Source organism: Pelobates fuscus, chromosome 3 (genome assembly GCF_036172605.1).
Source record: "Pelobates fuscus isolate aPelFus1 chromosome 3, aPelFus1.pri, whole genome shotgun sequence".
NCBI lineage: Eukaryota > Metazoa > Chordata > Amphibia > Anura > Pelobatidae > Pelobates > Pelobates fuscus.
Window position 1 is genome coordinate 264,276,074 of NC_086319.1, and position 23,517 is coordinate 264,299,590.

Sequence of the window (23,517 nt, forward strand, 5' to 3'; positions counted from 1 at the left end):
GATTCAAGACATACTTAGATAGACATATACACTGACAGACATACTGACACATACACACACAGTCAGACATTCTAACACACATATTCACTGACAGACATACTGAGACATTCACAGATACATACTACCACACAGACATACACTGACACACAAATAAATACTGACAGACATATTGACACATACAGACATACACTGACAGACAAACTGACACACACACATACACACACACTCAGACATACGGACATGCTGAAACACACAGACACATACACTGACAGACATACTGACACACACACACACAGGCACATACCCTGACAGATATAATGACACATACACACACACACAGACACATACACTGACAGACATACTGACACACACATACAGACACTGACAGACAGACATACACACACATACAGACACTGACAGACAGACATATACACACATACACTGATAGACATACTTACACACACACACACACAGACACAGACACTGACAGACAGACATGCTGGCACACACAGACACTTACAGACAGACATACACACAAACACAAAATGTATACTTTTGTTTCCTACCTTGCCTGGCTCAGTCCCTCTCCTCTCTGCATCCTTGCTGTCTCCCACACGGCTCTCTGTGGGAGGAAGTGACAGCTGCAAGTCGCTTCCTCCCATAGAGAACAGAGAGCTACGCGCCGCCCAGCCAGCTACAGGAAAGCAAGGGGCCCTTGCATTTTGTAAGCAGGGGCCAGGTCGCACGCTCTGGCCCTTTAATAGCGACCGGGCCCCTGCTTACAAATGCCCACTGGGTGAAGGTACCCACTGGTAGGCCTCCTTAATACCTGATACGTTCGCGGACGGGAAGGGATTAATAGTATTCCCAAAATGAAAACATGCATGCATTTAATGATGCATTTTTTTCCATCGGGATATATCTAAAACAGCTAGCAAAAGCAGCAGATCTCTTGACTGCAGCCTTTTGAAGCCTGTAACCCCACTCAGACTTTCTGTGGCTGCCCAATCACAGACCTCAAAATGCAGCTCAATGAGAAGTCTTTGCAAGGCAGGAGCTCTGGGCAATTGCCGCTTCTTTGAGTTTGACTTCTCTGAGCTAAACAGGTAGGAAGTTACAGAACAGGTGGTTTGATTGACAGCCAGTGGGTGTAACAAGGTTCATTTAAAAAGTGTAAAATTTTTTCAAATCTGCACTTTTTGTAAAATGAAAAAAAGGGATCACACTTCACAAATAAAGCACTTCAGTAAGCCAAAGTGCTTCAGGGATGTGGAGTGTCCATTTAACTATTCTTTTGTTTTATTCTGGAATGTCTCCAATTTGGTGCTAATTTGGGTCACTTCATGTGTTCTGATAATTTTGGAGGATAGTAAAGTGAGTAAATGACTTTAGAAATCATCCCACTGAATTACTTCAAATAATTTCATCCAAATTTGCTACTGTGAATTCAGAATTTTATGAATAAAGTTGATGGTGCTGTCTAAGGCATACCTTCTACAGTACATTTGAAGAATTAAAACGGATAAGTGGCTGTGGCAAAGGATCCTCCTAAAATGACCAATCATCACAAATTAACCTGACTAGAGTCATTAGGACAGTTATTTATGGAGGTGAGATAAAAAAATGATGCATAAATGTACTTTTTTTTTCTCACTTCAAATGTTTTTATGAATGAATTTCCAATAATAACACAATAATAAAAATAAATTACTAATAACAATAATAACAGGGGAATAATTGTAACTAACATCATCCGATGCTATAAAATAGACACACACATATATATATATACACAAAAGTAATGATCCAGGATTCATTCACAGGTCTTTCAGTGGAAAAATTGTGATTTAATAAAAAAAAGTTACATACAGCAAATAATCACCGTTTCGACCCTGCTGCGTCTTTTTCAAGATTGAAAAAGACCCAGCAGGGTCGAAACATCGATTATTTGCTGTATGTAACTTTTTTCATTAAATAAAATTTTTTCAACTGAAAGACTTGTGAGTGCATCCTGGATCATTGCTTTTGTGTGTATATATATATGTGTGTGTCTATTTTATAGCATCGGATGATGTTAGTTACAATTATTTTTGGACACGGATTATTATATTATTATATTTTGGACACGGATAGCACCCAGGCACTTATAATTAAAATTCCAATAAGGAGAGTGCCAAGCTTCTATATATATATATATATATATAAATATATACACCCATACAAAATTTACTTTTCTGCTAAATAATAGTGATAGAATTGCCATCAGGACACTGGGAAAAAAAAGAGGAAAGAATATAGAAATTATACAATATAATCCTTAGATGGTACATACCCCTGACCCGCAGTATCTCCCCAGCCGGGGGGCTCCTTCATCCGGCCCATCGTACAACTCCATATAATCATATCCACAATCTGGCTCTTCTTCCAACTCAAAGCTCTGGAAGACCAGCTCTACTCCATAACCAGGTTCTGACACCACATGCCACACACACTCGGTAGCTGTAGGATGTGTGTCATCTCCGAATTTGGCGTGAGAATACAGATCCTTTGTGCGAACCTCTGCATACAGAGTCCCTCCACACACTGTGAGAGGGAAACGCAATGGTACACAACAATACATCCACGTACACAGCATCACAGTCCTGTAAACCAATATAAAATGTGCTACACAGAAGCATAAAAGCATAACAAAGAGGTGTGGGACTTATTTCTTGTTAAAATGCAATCATTAATTTATGGTAATAAATAGAGTCTATAGTCTAGAACCCTGTATTTAATTGTGTAAGTGTTCTTATTAATTCTATTTTTTTTATGTATGTTGTTTTGCTCATGTTTGTAATTCTCCTCATTGATAAGACTGTATATATATATATATATATATATATATATATATATATATATATATATATATAGTAATATATGTATATATTTTATATGATCCGCTGGTTATCATGTTTTCATATCCTGTTCCAAATGGTGGATGATGTCATCCGTAAGTTATTCTCTGAAATGCACAGTTTGACTAACACCCTGCTGTGTGAAGGGCTCCAAACCTCAGGACAATGATAGAACAATCATTCTGAGTTAGCACAAGTTCAGAGTGAGTTACATTCAGGCATTAGCATCAGGCATTAGTTATCTGCAGTTTCCAGTATTTTAATACAGGCAACATCTAGATAATGATGTTGCAGAAGGAGACAAAAACAGGACAATTTTGTCTATCTTGCAGCTCCTCTCCTGATATGTCACTATTGGGACAAGCTGAATGACAGGAACAAATAGCAACTGCTGCCTGGAACTGTTACTCACACTAATTTTGGGCAGACTGTGCTACATATGTCCAAGTGCTGCCTTAACATTAAAGGAGCCCTACCCTAGCCCTTACTCTAAAACATTATGTAATGTAAAATAGTGTATTAGAAGAAAAGAATGACATATCAATGTTTAATATGAAGTCCCCAGGACACCTCAATGTTTTTCCCATAATAAAAGTCTCACTTATACATGTATACATAGGGTATGGCAAAGTCACTTGACATTGAAAAGGTTGGAATAACACATTAACTAATTATTAATTCATTGTGCTCATATCTTTTAGGTGCCCCTGGACATTATTTTTATTGTTCATGTAACTAATTATATATGTGCTGTCTTTTTCAATGTGTTTAAACAGATGGGTAGTTGTTGCATAATTTTCATAGCTGGTTTCTTGTAAATATGTGAGATAATTGTGAGATAATTTTTAGGTGGATCCCCAAACCCAATGAATTGCTGTGTATCAGTGTGAGCAAGTTGTGCAATTATGTGACGTGACCCTTCTGTTTACCTATTAGACTAGTTACTGAGCACTGCAGCTGTATAAATAATGTGGTGTTGTAGGAAATGGAGTCAACAGGGTAAAGTGCAATTGCGCAAATATTGTGCAGTCATGCTGGGTACAAATGTAATGCCAATAACTGGTATGTGTTGTTGAAAGTGCATAGCTAACAGTGTTCCATTCCACTAGATAGTGGTGAGAATTTTTTTATAAAGAAATCATATACAATGAGTGGACCAAAAGGCTATATGAAGAGATGTTTTAGAAATATCATATACTAGTATAGTGGGTATGTCACCTGATGACAGCTCTGCAAGGAATCCTTTTTTCTGAACGGAGTTGTCGGACACAAATTTCAGGAACAAAGTGTTGTTGGGGGCGGTGATGGGATCTGGGATTTTACTTCCACAAAAACGTTCAAGGACAGGAAACTGAGCATCAGTACCAGAGTAGACCTCAACATGGTCATAGAGACACTCCTGGTGGGACTCGAGATCCAGCTCTGTCACAATCTGGGAATGTATGAGTCATAATTAAAATTAAGAAATTCTGAATGAAGCACCAAAGAATGGGGGTGGGGGGAGGGGCAGAAGGGTAAGTAAGGACATGCAGTGAGCAGGCCAAATAGTGAAATAGAAGTTAAATATCACTGAGTTAACACATGCACACAGAATCTCTCAGAGAGTCCCTCAACTTTTTTTTTTTTTTTTTTTGTAAATCTTTCTTTTATTGAGGCAATAGTTAAGTGGGGTACAGAACAAAGATAGGAGGTACGATTTTCATACAGCTTAGGGTCACATCTATACAGTACAACAACTCCCATGAGGGACTGCCTCTTTTTATATTTTTTAAGCTTACGATAAGACTTATGATAATGTTGAGTGCCAGAAGCGAAACATCATTTGGATTTTGACAGTTATAAGTCAGGAGAATCAAGGCTTGTGTGTTGTAAATGTGGCATGGCGGTAGCTTGCACCTTGTATAGGCATGATAAAACAGGTTTAACGGTAGCTTGCACCTTGTATAGGTACGATAAAACAATCTTAACTGTGGATCTAAAAATATGATCTGAGTGATTACGAGTTTAAAGAAAAGTAATGTATCGCTTGAAGCATGATATATGCTAGGTAGGAGCTAAGTCATGTTAAAACAAAATAGTAATATATTCTTAGACTAGTTATACATATGTAGGAGCATGCACTATTTTATATTAAGCATGCTTAAAGTGATCTTGCCAGTGGTTGTTTGTTCAAGAGAGGAGAAAAGACATTTTAAATACACACTGGCTGAGATGTAACAAGGTAGATTAAACTAAAACGTGAATGTAAATCAAGATGTGGGACTGTAAGCTTAGAGTAACCGCTGGGTAATTCTCACGTATAATCTGGTATTGGGTTTTCAACAAGCCGTTGTCATTAACAGGAGATCAGCAGGTAAGATTTTAAGAGCACCTAACCAATGCCCAGAGGTAGAGACACACAGTCTTTCCCGCAACTAGTCTCTTCAGTGAGGCTCCCCCTTCTGGCCCAGACCCCAAGGCAGTCCAGGTGGCTTTTTTCCAGGGTGGTATCCCAGGTTTTGCCAGGGACTAGCCTCGGCGGTACATTTCTTTTGCTCACCCGATATCTGTAGCGGTGGGTCTCTGGGTCAGGCTGTTCTCGCTTATGTCTTCGCTCTGGAGGGTTGTTTGTCACCATGGGGGAAGGGAGGGTTCGAGCGGGCAGACCCAGGACTCGTTGCTTGTCAGGTGGTTGACTCACCACTGGCGGTTTGTTGCTGGCCCGCCGTGGCTTGTGTCGGGTCTCCCGTCTTCTCCTCCCCGCCTTCCAGGCCGTAGTTGGGTCCTCTCTTGGAGCCGTTGGTCGGTGCTTGGTGGCCTGCGTGTTTGTTGCTGATGGTGCCGCTATTGGGGCATTCCCGCGGCCCGAGAGCTTTGCCCAAAAGTCGGCCAGTAGGCGATCCAGCCGTTCCGAGAGTGGCAGCAATGTGGCTCTGCATTCTGGCTGGCACGTGGCGTCCGCCATGTTGTGTGGTGCTGGGCTTGCAGGGCTACTAGTCTGGAGCGTTGGTGTGCAGCTGAGGCATGGGTTGTGCGCCGGGATATCCCTCTCCGGCAGGGGGGGGGGGAGAGATTGTATCGGGGAGACCTCCAAACAGTTTGGCAGCGGTTCACAGAGGGATCGGCCGCCTCCCCCGTGCTGTCCGTGTAGGCCGCCTATAGGCCTCAGATCGATCCCCGATGTCTCGTTCGTGGTCCGCCGCCGACTCGCTGGGGCACTCTCTCTCTGGTAAGCCCTGTACCAGCGGGCTGAAAGGTACGCAATTTTAAGGGTTATCCTCACTTTTTTGGGCTGAATTCAGGCTTTTTTTTTTTTTTTTTTTAATTCTTTATTTTATTTGTGCATAAAATAATAAGCGTGCAGAGCCACGACAGCTGCTGCAAGCGTTTTCATAGCATTTCACGGTGTGGCAGGTTAAACAGCACTTTTTTTTTTTTTTTTTTAACATGAAAATAACAGGCTAGGAAAGCACTCCGCTCACCATCGGAGAAGGCCCCAGCCTCAGGGACCGAGGATCTCCCTCCCAGAGACTGAGAGACAATACACAGGTCCACTCCTGGAACCGGCACAGCACGGGCCGCCGTCTCCCGGCTTCGTTCCGGTAAAAGTTCCGCTCTGGTGCAGTTTATAGTGGGAAAGCCGACGGAGCTGCCCGCCCGTGCGTCCATGCAGCATGGCGGTCCGGCCCCGCCCCCCAATTCAGGCTTTTTTGTGCGGAGCTCCTCTGATGTGCGGCCGGTCGGCGGCTGCTAGGCTCCGCCCCCCTCAACTTTATTTTTTAAAGGAGCAAATCAAGAACAAGCTACCAAAACTGATATTGAACCACCACAGGCCTGGGCAGTAATGATTTAGCTATTTGACATTTTTTTCCAGCACTCCCTTAAAACAGATCATCTCGGTTCCTAATTTTACTACAATTTTATTAATCATAAAAAATACAAATTGACTGTGTTAATGGTAATTCTGAAAGCTTTTAGATATTCAGGGATGTCACCAATTAAGATAATTATTGAATACCCATGCTGATAATTCTGCGGATACAGTAAAAAACATCGATATAACGACTACAGAGCAATAGCCATACTCCATACCTCACAATTGTCCCTATTTAGGATGAGTAATGTGTATTTAAAGGAACACTATAGTCACTTAAATAACTTTTGCTTAATGAAGCAGTTTTAGTGTATAGATCAGTGGTAGTCAACCTTTTTTTACCTACCGCCCACTAATGCATCTTTTTGGTTGAAAAAAATTCCTTACCGCCCACCAGTTTTCGCGCAAATGCAGATTTTTTTTAGAAAGGAGGGTGTTTTACAAAAAATAAATGTACGTACATTTATCTTTTTATTTCTACTTAATGCAGGTTTATAAGGTTTTTAACTTTATAAAGTTTAATGAGAAAACAATAAAGTAAATTGAAATTACCTTTACTAGTGATTAATGAGATCCTTGAGGTTGATGCTGCGAGACTAAATATTTGATATCTGGTTCGATTTTCGTAAGGAACAAACGAAGGTCTCTTTCAGTGATATTCAGACGACTTCTCTGTTTGCGCATAATATGATTTCTCATTTGTGCGTCAGCTCCTCTCCTCTCCCTCCTCAATTCCCCTCCCCACCTTTTTTTTCCCCTTTTTTCTATTTTTTAACCTTCCTTGTAGCAATGCCCAGTAGGAAGGCTGAGCTAGGTAGCCCACTTACTATATAGTCCACTATAACAGACAGACACACGTACAAGACACACGTACAAGACACACGTACAAGACACACGTACAAGACACACGTACAAGACACACGTACAGCCACACGTACAGCCACACGTACAGCCACACGTACAGCCACACGTACAGCCACACATACACAAATACAGCCACACATACACAAATACAGCCACACATACACAAATACAGCCACACATACACAAATACAGCCACACACATACACAAATACAGACACATAGATACACACACACGACACATACACACACACGACACACACACACGACGCATACACACACACGACACACACACACGACGCATACACACACACGACACATACAGACACACACACACGACGCATACACACACACGACACATACAGACACATACTGACACACACACACGACGCATACACACACGACACATACAGACACACACGACACATACAGACACACACACATACAGGAACACAGACAGACACACATACACACAAGACACATACATACAGACACACACAAAACACACATACCAACAGACAGTCATACATACATACACACAAGACACACATATATACAGACACACACAAGACATACATACAAAGACACACACACACAAACACACACAAGACATACATACAAAGACACACACACACACACACATATTATATTTAAGTCACCCTCCTGTTTCCTACCTTTTAGATTCAGGAGGGTGACTTTCCCTGGGGTTCAGTGGTGGCTCAGGTGGATGGGAGTCAGAGTTCCCACTCTGACTCCCTCCTCCTCCTTCCTCCCGCGTGGGCTCTCAGTATGCTGGGAGGAGTGACCGGGAATCACTTCCTCCCAGCAGAGATGATGTCATCACAGGGGGCCCGGTCAGCGCTGGGCGCTTAACCAGCGCGACCAGGCCCCCTCACAATCCACATCCATCGGGTGGCCCTGACAGCATGGGCCACCCGATGGAACCCTCCATATGCGGCCCCGGCGGTTTGCCGCGTGGGCCGGGGCCGCAAATTGTCACGGCGGTACCCAGTCGCAGGGGTACCGCCGGCTCGCACCCGCCCGCCCGGTCGTCAGGTCGTCAAAACCTGGAAATCCCTACCGCCCACCTGAAATCGTAAAACGCCCACTAGTGGGCGGTAGGGACCAGGTTGACGACCCATGGTATAGATCATGCTTCTCAGGTTTCGCTGCTCAATTCACTGCCATTTAGGAGTTAAGTCACCTCCCCTGACTCTGACTGACATAGCCTGCATGAAAAAAAAACTAGTTTCACTTTTAATCAGATGTAATTTACCTTAAACAATTGTATCTCTTTCTCTGTAAATTTAACTTTATTTAACATACAGAAGGTTCTTGCAGGGTCTAGCAAGCTATTAACATAGCAGGGAATAAGAAAATCTAAATTAAACAGAACTTGCAATAAAGGAAGGATAAACTTTAGATGACTCTGTACAGGAAGTGTTTAGGAAGGTTGTGCAAGTCACATGCAGGGAGGTGTGACTAGGGTTCATAAACAAAGTCATTTAACTCCTAAATGGCAGAGAATTCAACAGTGAGACTACAGGGACATGATCTATACACAAAAACAGCTTTGTTAAGCTGAAGTTGTTTTGGTGGCTATAGTGTGCCTTTAAACTAAAATAAATGTGTTTATAAATCAGTCTGTGTAAATAAGATGCATTGTTCTTGTTTTAAATTATATTTTAGCTCCATAAATTGTTATTAGTAAGTAATTTCTCAGAACAGCCCCGCTCCTTGCCACACCCGCTTGAACACCCCTAAAATTAAAGTGTCTGTCTATTTGAAATGTTAGAATGTATGATAATCCAATTTCACACAGGACAGGAATCGCAATCTATGTGATAGCTTTTCGAATTCAACAAAAATAAATTGCACAGCAATCCACCCACAATATGACAGCAGATTTGAGCCACTTAGTTGCTTCTGGACAGGCTGAAATTCAAGCTACACTCAAGGTAATTCAGAGGCTGCTTTGCAAATCTTTTAAACAATATCCAGATTTTGCAGACCGAATTACCACAGATGGTCCAATATGTTTTTTTCTAATTTGGACGGGAGGGCATTTAGACTTTACTGAATAATCCTGTAAGGACGTCTTGATCATCCAAAATGTATCTGATTGAATTCTAAGTTTGCATTTATTAGCATTACCTGGCTGATTGGAAAAGAACAGGTGTAACTCTTACCAATCTGGGACGATGGCCCGGTGTGGCTGTAACTTGCCAAGTGCAGACCTTCTTACTGGGGTATTTATCAGGCCAGTTGGGGCTGGAGATAATCCCAGTGCTGCCTGACAGTTTATGGTCACAACCAGCTGATAAGGAAAGACAAGAATAGAGAAACATTTTTAGGAAATATATATATATATATATATATATATATATATATATATATATATAAATACATATACATAGTGAGTGTGTATGACAGGTCAGGCTATATGCACACAGTACTTATTTTGATTATGTTATTTTGATTGCATTGTATAAGCTAGAGACATACACATACAGTATGGGAGTCTACCTACACACAGAGTTGTGTAAATATGAGATCTGTATAGTAGAATGCTATGTGCACAGAGTATTGGAGTAAATTATGAAGGGAGTGTATGTCATAGAACGCTAGAAGCATAAAGTATTGGTATATATATATACATATATATATATGGAGGGTATCTATTTAATGGAATGCGACATGCATAAATTTGCACACTTATTTGCACACTGTATTGTAAAACATAAAGAGGAGGTCAGTATAATTTAAAATTAGAGGCACATAATACTTATTACATATGGTGGAAGTATGCATCTATTAGAAATATATACAGATACAGTACTGGGGCAGACATATAGTGGAGTTACCCTCCTTGCAGTCATGTTTGTTCTCGTGCAGGGTGAACCCGCTGCGGCACTGACAGGAATAGCTGCCCATTGTGTTGGTACATTCATGCTGACAACCTCCATTATCACGGGAGCATTCATCCTTATCTGAAATATATGTAGAGGGAACTGAGTATGTCAGCAATGTGGTAAGGAGGCGAAGAGCTCATGAAGAGACTGGTGAGGTGAAGTGAAGGCAGAATCCTCATCCACCCCCACCCCCCTGGCACACAGAGACCACCACCATTACCTGAGAGACAGAAGGGGGAATCCACATAGACCAGGAGAGCAGAGTGAAGATGCAGAGTGCAAACATGGATGACATTCAGTGACCACATTGCCAATTATGAGTATGGATAATAAGCATTACCTGAGAAGCCAAGTATGTGTCCCCACTTAGAAAGGGGTTGGGAGAGGTGGAAAATATGTACCATTTTATATACCTCATACCCTTTACCTTTGCATAATCACTGACATATTAATGCTGCAGGTTAAAAAACCAATAAAAATAGATATTTATTAACTAAAATAATAAAAAAACGAAAAAGAAACAATTGATTGCCAAAACAGTCTCCCCAAACCCAAATGTCTCTGAATTGGGAGGGCTAGATTCCCCAGTGGATAAGATTGTATTCTGTAGTTTAGAGGCCTGGACAGACAAAAATGGGGGGAAAGGGGTTTGGTAGGAAAGAGGGTAGGGCAGAGTAAAGATGAGCATTGGGGATATTTAAGGTAAGGAAATATCATTGGGAGCTTTCGTTAAGGGGAGCGATTCTTTTTCGTAGTCCGGGTTTTCACTCGTTGGCGGCTCCTACGAGGAGCCGGTTGTTGCTTCTGCTTCTGGTTCACTTCGTTCAACTGTAATAACTTCTGTAGGTTCTTCTTCTCTGTAATGAAAGATGGGGTGGGACAGAGGAGACGTGGAGGAGAGAACGAGAAGAATATGATGGACAAAGAAGGGGACATTAAGAGTGAAAAAGGTAGGACAGTTTGAATGAAGAGAAACAAGGAAGTCAGCCAAATACAGAGAGAAAACAAGCAGTTTGGGGAGATTTAGGAAATCATAGATGGAGGATAAATTTGATTTAAGGACGAGGGAAAGGAAGCAAGAGAGAAGAATAGAAAGGAGAGTATGGGGTGGGTGATGGAACACAGTAATAAAAGTAAAAGCCAAGCAGTTTTTATGAAGTTATGTATAACCAAGTAAGAAAAGAAGAGAAAAGGCAGTGTGAAAGGAAATATAAGGGAGGCGTAAGTGGGGTAAGTAAAGGATGAGCAGAACCAATTGAGGAAAATAGAGGAATAGCAATTTAAAATGAGATTTAGAGAAGAAAAAGCAATACAAGATGATTTGAGGTAGAGGACAGGTGATTGTGGAGGTAAATGAATTAGGAGAAAATAATTAAGTGCATTGTTTTGATGGAGACGGATAAAGGATGGTAAAAAGTGAGGGAAATTACAAGGAAATGAAAAAGAGCAGATATAGAATATAAGTGTGTTGGCACAGAAGAAAAAGAAGGTTGTATGAATTGAGAAGGGCAAGAAAAAAAAGAAATCAGAACAGATTAGAGGGGAAATAAGTAGAGACAAAGAAGTAGGTTGAGGGATGGGGAGAAACAGACAGACAGAGAAAGGAGTGAGCGGGAGATAGGGGGTAACTGTTTCCTTGTGATAATCCAGAATGCAGAGCTGGGAGCCAGAAGCCAAAATAAAATCGTGCATGGATAGTAGATGCAGGGTTGTCATGCAATGAACATGCCAAGCACCCCATGCAACCAAACCAAAAGGCAGGACAGAGCTGTTAAGATAATATATTTCACCTCACCAAAACCCATTTTCACTACTAAGTAAAACCCAATGTCTCCATTCGGTCTCTGTGGGTCTGATTTGCCACCTTAGTGATGTTAATATGTTCACCATGTAAACTACAGTAGTCCTGTATCACTGTGTAAATCTGAGTCATTATATCAACATGCATCCCTGCTTTACACACTGCTGTTGCAGGTGGAATGTCATTATTTTGTACTGAGAGAAGTAGTGTTTCTGAAAGCTTACTGTGAAACAGTGGCCATGGCCTTTCAATAATTAAATATCTTTCTACATGTCTCTTTAGCTCATACTGTGTTTGCCTGGTAAGAGACACTCATTCCCAAGTTCTGTCATTGTCACATATCCTAGGTTTGTTAAAGAGCACAACAACAACTTAATGCTCACCGCTATAACTGCATATTGCATCGGCTCTTTGGGAAATAAAATATGCAGATATGCTTGGGTTTCATAGGAAATTACACCTCTCTCCTGGCCTGCTCCATGAATAGAAAAATTATTATAGATGCACACATAAATTGACTATGGTGAAAGACAGTGGTGGGTGCAGCCATCTACAGTGACCTCTAGAGTCACCTACTATAATGATATAAAAAATGAAACCTACATTAATAAAAAAAAAAAAAACTAACACAGTAATTTTACTTCAATATACAAAATAGTCCCAAAATGAAATAACAGCACTGCAGCATTTGTTTGGTGCACTGGCCTAAGGGGAAAACTCTGTAGTCCTTCGGGCTGGTGGTGCCATCAATACATCTCTGTGACCAGCCTACAGCCTCTATTTGGTACACATCAATGGCACTGATTATTTACAAACTGGCACTTCCTATTAGAGCTCGGATTTGTGCAGAAGTACAGAAGAACAGAGCACCGAAAATGGTCTGCATATGTGTGATGCAAGGAATGTGTGACTCCATGTACTGGAATTTCTGTATCTAAAGCTTGTAGGGATTACAGAATACAGGCAAGCACTGGGTGAGACAGACTTGAAAAAGACTGACTGGGAGAATGATGGAAGAGTAAGGCTGATAGAGCAAGGAACTAGAGAGGCAAAGCAGAAAGAGAAGGTAAGTATTGGGATATTTTCCCAGAGAAGTAAAAATCCTTGCACTAGCCATTATGTGACAGGTGTAAATAACAAGCCATTACTTCTAGCATCATTAACCAACAACAGCATAAATGTACAGACACCATGTCAGATAAATCAAATCAAACTGTCTTTTATCTCTCTTAAGAACTAGGAAAATACCTCTTTTACAGTAGATGTGGACCCCATTTCAGAAGCTGGATATTGAGGCAGGCCTCTAGTGCTGAAATGTTGTGATTGATTATTTTGTATATTGAAATTAAAATATTCAGTATTTTTCCCCAGCTAACAACTGTCCAGGGAGGTAACAAGGGCAGGTCATCAACCTGCCTCAGGCACAATCCAAACCGTGGCAGCTCTGCCAGAAAACACTTCTTTTAAAGTCTCCACAATTATAAATATTGCATCTTTGCCAAGTTTTATTATAATATCTATTTTTTTTTTGTGTGTCCTTATACCATCTTTCGGTAATATACAGTCGTGTTGTGTAATTGTGAAGTGTGGTTTTGAATTGTCACTTTTTGCTCCATCTCTTTGAAATCCTTATATGTAATTTTGTGTTATGGAGGGGAAGAGGAGAAGATGACATCACCAAGCAATGCAGGCATATGACCAAGACTTTAGTGTCATCATGCCATGACAAACGTCACCGTATTGCCCAGAAAGCATCAGACAATCAAACATCCCCTAAGTGGAAATGCAAGAGGAGAGAAAGAATGGCAGCATGCAAACGAAAGCTCACCTGAGAAGAAATTAGCCCGGAAACCTTTCTTTGAAACTGTGTTATCAGATTTGAACTCAATGCGCATGTTGTTGTACTGAGAGGTAATAACTGAAGGGAGTTCAGAGCCACAGAATTTTCCATGCAACTTGGAGTCTGACGTCAACCCACTGCGAACCTCCACAAAATCATATTTGCACACCTGAGGGCAGGCAGAATTAATTATCAGATGGTGACTGTACAGCACTGTCATTAAAACCAGCAAGATTAATATTGCAGTTTGTACATATCTGTAAATCACTGCCTGGGTTATTTTCAAAGAATTCTAAGAACATTATCAGCACTGTAGAAAATTATCATACTGTGAGGAGAGAGCAATTACATTTCTCTCTGTTTCTTGGTAAAATAAATAAGAGATGAAAAGTAACAAATGGGATAAAATATTGCATACGCAATTTAAGAGACAATGCATACACCTAAAGCACTTCAGCTAAGAGTGTGTCCTATTTTTCATTTTACAAAAAGTGCAGATTTCAGTAGCGAGTGACACTTTTATAAATGAACCTGGTTACACCCCTTTGGCTTTCAATCAGACAACAGGTCCTGTTACTACCTGGCTTTGTTAGCTTAGTGGAGCTAAACTCAAGAAGCAGCAATTGCCCAGAGCACCTGCCTTGCAAAGTTCATTGAGTTGAACTGGGATGTATGTGATTGGACAGCCACAGAAGGTCTGGGCTGGGAAAGATAGGGGAGGGCTTGCAAAGGCTTCAGACAAGAGACTTTTTTTTAGATATACCCCCAATGAAAAAATGCACAATTAAATGCAATCATGTTTTCATTTTGGGTATATCTACTAAATAGTGATTTTATATTCTGGCAGTGGAGTGTCCTTTTAGGTATTGAAAACGGAGAATGAAATATGGCATGTAGAATAAATCATGACATATGGCAAGAAATGTTAAAGGGATTCTCTAGTGCCAGGAAAACAAACCCGTTTTCCTAGCACTGTAGAATCGTACAGTGCCCCCTCCATCCCTTGGCGCTGGGTCAGGCTCAGCCCATGCTCCTCCCCACCAACGTCAGCCGTCAAGGGAGACCTAATGCGCATGTGTGGCAATGGCGCGCTCAAATTAGGATTTCCCCATAGGAAAGCATTATTCAATGCTTTCCTATGGGGATTCTGGTGACGCTGAAAGTCCTCATGCAGAGCAAAAGTCGTCTAAGCACCCGCAAGTCCCTCTAGTGGCTCTCTTGTAGACTTAACCCTGCAAGGTGGCTGTCTTGAGGACTTAACCCTGCAAAGTAATTATTGCAGTTTCTCAGAAACTGCAATAATTATTACTGTAGGGTTAAGGGACATGGGACATTGCACCCAGACCACTTCAATGAGCTGAAGTGGTATGGGGGTCTACAGTGTCCCTTTAATACATGTGAATATATAGGCTGAAAAACAAAGAAGGAAATAGATTTTGAGGAGAAAAATGGGAGAAAGGGGAAACGAGGAATAGCAGAGAACAAAATGATTAACAACTAGTTAGAGGGTAAAAAAGAACAAAGGAATTCTGATGTCTGATGTCATTTTGTCAACAAGTCATTAATTGCTAGAATGGGTGTCACTATCATTAGTAACCAGAGCTGGTAAAATTCTTCATTCTTTAAAATCTCACCAAGATGGAACTGAAGGCTGTCAGAGATGGAAACCAGTTGGCATTTTTAGCTGCAAATATCTATTGGCTGTTAGTAATAACAACAGTACAGCGGATATTTTACAAAAAGATTGCAAAAGAGCCTTAAGTTTGTAACTTGTTTCAAAATAATGTTTCATACTCACGGGTTCAGTACAATATGCAAGTACTCACATCATTGCCTTCTGTCTCAAATTGGTCAAATCTTAGGGAGATTCGATATTGTGTTGGAGCAACCAGCTGCCAGACACAATTTTTATTTGGGGGATACTCCTTGGGCCATCCTGGACTGGTGATTGAGCCATTCAGCTTAGTCAGGAAACCGCCACAAGCCGCTGAAAATAATTGGATACTTATTGGAACTATGCTATTGGCATTGTTAGAAAAAAAAACACACAGGAAGAATAAAGAAATACATTTTGTAATGTAGCACTAGGGTGCATGCTCATTATAAAAATAAACTGCAAATTCCCTTATCAATATGTTTCATCAAGCATAGATGGCAGATCTGTAGCTGCTAATAATATTCTAATCCAACAATTCATGTGACAGGATTATAACACACAAGGGGTTAAATAAAGTTCTACATCCCTATGGCAGAACTCTAATATGCGAGATAGGAATGGCAAGGGAATGAATTAACAGAGTAACAATGCAATTCTGACGTAGAGGCACTGCTGATATATACTGATGAGCCACAGCATTAAAACCACCTGCCTAATATCATATAGGTCCCCCTCGTGCTGCCAGAACAGCTCTGATGTGTTATGGTATGGTCTCAGCGACATCTCTGAACGTGAAATTTGAGCTACAGTAGCTCTTCTGTGAGATTGGACGAGACGGGCCAGCCTGTATTACCCACGTGCATTAATGAGCCTTGAGCGCCTATGACCCTGCTGCCGGTTCACCAGTTGTCCTTCCTTGCACAATACCAGGAACACCCCACAAGACTTGCCATTTTCGAGATGCTCTGACCCAGTCATCTAGCCATCACTATTTGGCCTTTGTCAAAGTAACACAGATCTTTTCACTTGCCAATTTTTCCTGCTTCCAACACATGCAATTCAAGAACTGACTGTTCACTTGCTGCCTAATTTATCTCCACCTTTGACATATGCCGTTGTAACGATATAATCAATGTTATTAACTTCACCTGTCAGTGGTTTTAATGTTATGACTGATTGGTATATTGAATGTGCCGACAGAGTAATAATTCACCTTCAAGTATAGGATGGGGATAACAAAGTGGCATTGTATATTTATGACATGAAACTTATAATTTTGTATTCTCATGATTATGACATGTATAGGGTAAACTTAATTTAACAACAGTAATGAGTTGTTCTTACCTTCACATGTCCTCTTGTCTGGTCCCAGCTCATATCCTGGGTCACAGGCACACTTGTAGCTCCCCAAAGTGTTCACACAACGCTGCTCACAGCCACCATTATTAGGGCGTGAGCACTCGTCTACCTCTGTGGAGGGAACACAAATAAAAGTTATGAGAAGTTTCAGAGCTGAAGGAATCACCATAAAGAATAACACAAAGAGGATAAAATATATCTGGGACACACAGTGTATCATTAGATACAATGTTATGGCTGAACAGAGCTTAGCAGTGAAAGAATGGCTGGCAAGCTGTGGGTGTCCGGCTGACCTTAGATTTGATCACTTTGCAGTCTTCTGGTGTGGTGTCTGCCCTGGTGATCTAATGTCTGGTGATGTCGGCTTACCCTTGAAGTGGTAAAACTTTGCTGACTTTGTAAACTCTGCCTACAGAGGATTTTGCTGACCTCTGTTGTATTTAGAATGAGTGTTCTATCAAATATTTGATGTGGTGAGTGGTTTACTAACCTTTGAAATAATTAAGAGAGAAGCCAGCCTTGTTTATGGAACCATCAGACACAAATTTAATCCACAACTGATTGGTCGAGCTCTTTATGTCATCTGGTTTGTCATAGCCACAGAATCGACCAATTAAAGTACTGGATTCAGTATTGCCATCCCTGATCTCCAGGTAATCATAAGCACAACTGTCATGGCGCTCAATCTGTGGGAAAAGTAGATGTTAGCCATGAACTAGAGAGACATATTCCTTTACAATTTTTATGCCTGTGTCTGTAATCAGGTGTGGAGTAATGTGTCTGCCTCTGTGTGGAGGTATGGAATAGAGCACAATATCACCACTATCCACTACAGCTCTATAGAACATTGCAGCACAACCTAAATTCTAACAGAACATGATGGCGATACAAAATGTCTAAAGCAGTGTTTTTAATATATTTTGATAGGGATCCAAATTGCACACATGGCATAAACTTGAATTAACCCAATCTCCAACTCATATAATATACAATGTATTCTTTAGACTCTACCCAGTGTTATAAATAACATTGGAGAAGGCAGTCCTGATACATGAATTGGTTTATTAAGGGAGGTTTTTTGGGACCTGATCAATATGATGAACCTCTATTAAATGCTGGGGACCATTGAAAATGTATAAAGACTCAATTTTGGGTTTTTAACCAGGAGTTGAAAATCAGCTGTCTATGCATTAGCATAACATTCCTGCCTATTTAACAAATATTCACAGATCAGCAACTCCAGCAGACTTATTTCTTTCCCATCCTTACTACATTTCCCTCACACCGTACTATTACTCTGAGCAAAGACACACTATGACTTATTTACAGATTGTGTTGCTTTGTAGTGAACTGCATTTTTGTTACTTTGTTGATCTTACCTCAAAGGACTGGAATGAGACACCTACATGGAAACCCTCAGCCACACTCAACCTCCACACACAGGCCTTGTTAGGTCTGTAATCATCTGGGTAGTTGGGGGACTGGATATGACCAGCATCTTTCTTTACCTCTCCACCACAAAGAGCTGCAGCAAGACACATACAAAATAATAAGGAAAAAAAAAGAAGGAAGCAGGAGAAAAAAGAAATGAGCAAAAAGCAAAAGTGATAAGAGCATGTGTAAGGACCTAAGAAATAACCAAAAAGGGACAGAAGGAGAGATGACTTACAGCAGAAGTGTGGATAGGAAAAATTAGAGTCATGCCATATGATAAGGTGGTAACAGCCTTCAGACAGAGGTGTGAAAGAGCCTCAGAACAGTAGATGTTGGACAGAGCGGACCACGATAAGTGAAGCTGGCAGTCTCAGTCTCAGTCTCAGAAGGGGAATCATGAAAGAATTACGACAGGAAACATTTTAGAGAGTATGGAAAAATACACCATTGCTTTCTCCTTATGATCACTTTCTTCTCATACCTTCATAAACAGCTTGGAATCCCTTCCCCACCCAGTTACTGCTGCTCCGGAACTCAATCCATAGTCTGCTCTCTGTGGATATGATGGGTTCAGGAATTTTATCGCCACAATAGCGACCTGTGAATGGGAGATCAAAGAAGCCCCACTATTATTTTTTCAAGGGGTACAGATGGTCTTTGAGTAAGCTTGGGCAGGAAATATATTTACATAAAACTACAATTTAATTGGTGCAATAGTGGCATGCTTAGGACACATTATATCAAAAACCCATTACAGGAACAAATACAAGCTGAAAACCAGAGGTTAGACGATATAACATAGAGTGACCAATTATCCCAGTTTATAAGGTTTGCTTGTCTATCACTGTACCTCTTCATTATTCGCGTATATGTGGCATATGCTGTCATATGTTAATTGTTATACGTCTTTCCTAAACCTAATATGACTTGCTTTTGCAGCCGTATACAAACATATGTACATTTATTTAAATTTAAAATGCAGTGCACTTGACAAGTCAGTACCTCTAAGTGGAGCTTTTTTCCAGAAACCATCCCTGACCTCAACGTAGTCATACCAGCAGAGGCGGCTACGGTACACATCCAAAGAGGTAAAATTCAGCATTATCTAAAGGGTTGAGGAAAGGCAGTGATATTAGAACCAGGAGAAAGAATAACATGCAACACTGAACAATGAAGATCCAGTTCTCATAGCTAGGGTTAATGGAATGGACAGGAAGAATGGGCAAGGTATATACACAGACATGAAGTGGTTGATAGATTGTCAGTATTGAAGACACAATATGAACATAAAATATAGCAATAGTGTCAAACTGACCGGAAAAGGGTAACTTCAGTAATCTATTTGTATGAGTACAAGGATAAAAGGTTGTTTTTTAACCAGCAAAAGACATTTTATCTCATCTTTCATGAGCCTCCTACTCAGCAAGTGCCTATGGAAATTATTCACCCAGAATGTAAAATGTGACAGCAAGTCATTAAAATGTGCAGTAAAAACACCTGTGGATTTATTTATATCAAGGAAATTAGCAAAAGTACTAGTGGACAAACAGCAGCAATTTGACTGGATTCCACTGTGATTGTTTTATTTTAATATTATGGCTTTTGATACTTGCCAGGATGCTCAAATCTATGAGCTGATATGGAAATCTGAAAAGTTCCCCTGACCATCCATCCAGGTATCTCACTGCTGGTAATTATGAGTGGGTTTCTGTGAATGCATGGGGCCAGAGGCTGTAAGAAGTGTATCACCCATATTATCTAAATGTGGCTCCTAGTTACCCTTTTGTTGTAATATGACCAGAATCAGTGGATAATGACACTCTTCTTGGTGGTGTTTGTAATAGAGAGGGTAAGGCTGTGACTTAATATACCTCCTCTTTTCATTGTATGCCATAATTGTGTAAGACAGAAGGACAAATACCTTCTCTCCAGGAGTGACAGACAATCTCCACACACAGTGCACGTATGCAGAATATCCATTGGGGAATCCAGGAGATGAGAAATTCCCTTGACTGTCTTGAAGTGTCTCCCCGCAGGCTGCAGACATAGAGATGGGTTATCATCATCTTCACAATTACAAATCTTAACAGATTCCATCAAGTTCAACCTTCCCAACAACATATATTTACTGATGCAAAACAAGTCTTTAACAGTCAGAGAATTATGACCAATCAATTAATAAAGACTCTTAAACAGCTTACATTGTCGTGGTGACATGTGATACAATTGCATGTGGCTGAAAGTTATTGATAATTGACAGGTCTACAGTTATATACAGGTCTACCCCACCAGAATTTTTTCATTTACAAGCTACTAAGCTAACTGCTGAACTGATAAACATGCAAACAACATTTGGCTTACAGTATAACAAATTTGCAGTGAAATATTTGGATTACAGGCACCCCCACTAAAAAAAAAACAGCATTACAATTAATACAAATAAGTTAAATGTAGAATTTGAATCTATTAGCAAGTTTGCAGATTGTACTAAAATAAAGCCTTGTAGATGTTTATTATTGCATAGATACAGATTGAGGTGCTTATAAACACATCCAGTAGATGGCGCTATCCACTATTCCAGTCAGGACAGAAGGTGAAAAATTATGTAAACTATGTTTGTGTAGAGAAAAAAGCATCTTTTTGTGCCCCCGATGTCACAATTAATTATTTAAAATGTATGGTGGGACACAGGAAATTGGCATGATATTAATGAACAGCTAATAAAAGCAACAACATTTTTTAAAAGTTCAACTCAAGAGTTTACAATATAAAACCAAAAATAAAGATTATTTAAACAAACTAATCCACATAATGAGCTAATATAAAGGTAAGAGAAAACAAATATGCCATAAACAGGGGCAAAGTTTCCTGGCATACTTCCGGCTGTTTTTTGTTCTTTAACCCCTCAAGAACACGACAGACATTTTCCGTCATGCTGGCCTTTACATCATACGATGTTACTCGAAGACTGCCACTAAACATTCTATATTTTGAAAGTGATTTGGTGCATGTTTGAAGCTGCTAGCATTGAAGTATATATCAAGGCAGTGGCTACCATCTTGGCACATCACATTTCTTGTAGTGTAAGCTCGTTTCAGCAAAGCGCTCTTCACCATAATGTGTTTTGCTAGAATTGTTTGTCTTATTTTGTCTATATGCAAGCAAACAACTATAAAGAAGAATATTGAAACGACAGGTGCAATGGCGGAGGTTGTAGCACTATGTATGGTGAAGGTAAACATTATTTAGTTCCTGTTAAACATGGAGACAGATGAAGTGGTATTCTACAACTGATCTTTTCTTGGCCAGCAGCAAATGGAAAAGCTGGGTTGGCCGTGTGAGTTATATCTAGCACTGAATTATACATTTCCTGTGGTATATTTTGCCTTCCTTTTTATGTTTTCTCTCCTGCAGTCTCTTTTTCCTTCCCTCCTCCTGTTACTCCCTCTTTCTCCTTCCTTGCAGATTACAGCACCTTCTCTCGCTTGCATGGTCTCTGCTCTGGTGGTGACGTTGAGGACCTCCAGATGTCACACAGATGTTCTGAGGTTATTTGTGGTCAGTGAAATCTATGTTACTTTAGGCCACTGGAAATGAAAAACATTGGAGGACCCTGAACACTGAAGAGTTAATGATAATGTAGCTCTATGTACGGTGTCCGTAGAAAATATTGTTTTAAGAACTAATGCTCTTTTAGGCTTTGTCAGTGGAAGGGTTAATGAATCCGTGCTATGCATGTAGGGGAGACATGGAGTCACATTGTGGGTCTTTCACACATAGCTGATCACGATGGTAAACAAACTCTTCAGTTGCCATGGAAACAGGTGAGACTTTCATTTAGAAAGTATGAAAGGGGGAACAGAAAAGCAGAAAGAGTTGTATGGGAGTGACAGGATCAATGCTGGTGGGAGAAACACTAAAGAAACCAGGGGAAATACTAAAGGGGGAGGAAAATGCAACAAAGCAGAGTGAGAAAGAGCAGGGCCGAATAAAGAAAGGCTAAACACACAGATACACCAATCATGTGCTCCTGACCTGGAACAGGGCCCGTACTCTCTACTTGGATTTAAAACGCCCTAGGACTTGGCTTCTGTAGCCAGGTCGATGAGTGTCCTGTAGGGAAGAGTAGAAAGCTGCCTAGGGGCATCACACCTCATGGGCCAGCCTACTTGTTAAACAGGTAGCCATTGATGTGAAAATATTTTACTTGCGGCTATGAACTTTAAAGTTAGTACCATAGGACATGAATTGCTAGATACCTCTATAGGACATGTGTGGATGGAAGAAAAACTGCATCTTTCTTTGGGTGCCCATGACAGAGAATGGAGACGTAGGACAGGTGACTACCACTTCCTAGAGGGTGCTTCCTCATACATTACAAACATGGATATGGTACCAAGTATTTTTAAATGTTGAAATTGCTTATAGTAATGCAGTAAAGTTGCTGTGTTCATAACAACACCATGAGGCTGTTACGAGGTAGGTTAAGGTTAATTGAAGGTCTGCAGGTTTATGAGTATTTATGGTTGGAGTGTCTGTGCCTAGCTGAGAATCATGAATGTCACAGTCCACAAGAGTTTGAAGGAAGGTAACTGTTTAACTCTAAGCATCTTAACAATAAGCCCAACCTCCCTTTAAACACCTTCAAATGCTAACTGTTTTCAATTATGCATATACAATGATTCACATAACTATAATAAGGACATTTACAAGATAACCTTTTTGAAGTGGAACTCTGTGGAAGCCAGCTATGCCTCAGAGAAGTAGTACGTACTTGTCTCAAATTATGTGCCTACTCGATGTCAGACTGGAAATGTCAAATCTTGCAATGGCTATGGTGATTAAAGTATTAATGTTAAAGACTACCTCCACGCATTTTCTATTGACAATTTTCAAATAAATA

General features: G+C 40.4%; 1 protein-coding gene across 2 annotated transcripts in view; it reads right to left on the reverse strand.

Annotated features, from left to right (window-relative positions):
• Window positions 1-23,517, reverse strand: part of BMP1 (bone morphogenetic protein 1) — a 90,742-nt gene that overhangs the window by 11,280 nt on the left and 55,945 nt on the right. The window contains exons 8-19 of one of the 2 annotated variants that reach the window (XM_063448476.1): window positions 20,536-20,651; window positions 19,617-19,719; window positions 19,096-19,212; window positions 18,560-18,705; window positions 17,671-17,866; window positions 17,166-17,291; window positions 15,991-16,151; window positions 14,153-14,333; window positions 10,476-10,601; window positions 9,801-9,928; window positions 4,116-4,329; window positions 2,333-2,583 (exon numbers count right to left, since the gene is read on the reverse strand). In XM_063448476.1, coding sequence (XP_063304546.1) covers window positions 2,333-2,583; window positions 4,116-4,329; window positions 9,801-9,928; window positions 10,476-10,601; window positions 14,153-14,333; window positions 15,991-16,151; window positions 17,166-17,291; window positions 17,671-17,866; window positions 18,560-18,705; window positions 19,096-19,212; window positions 19,617-19,719; window positions 20,536-20,651 — 1,865 coding nt within the window. Of the gene's footprint in view, window positions 1-2,332; window positions 2,643-4,115; window positions 4,330-9,800; window positions 9,929-10,475; window positions 10,602-14,152; window positions 14,334-15,990; window positions 16,152-17,165; window positions 17,292-17,670; window positions 17,867-18,559; window positions 18,706-19,095; window positions 19,213-19,616; window positions 19,720-20,535; window positions 20,652-23,517 lie in introns of those variants that run through there. The other variant, XM_063448477.1, reaches the window with a different exon arrangement.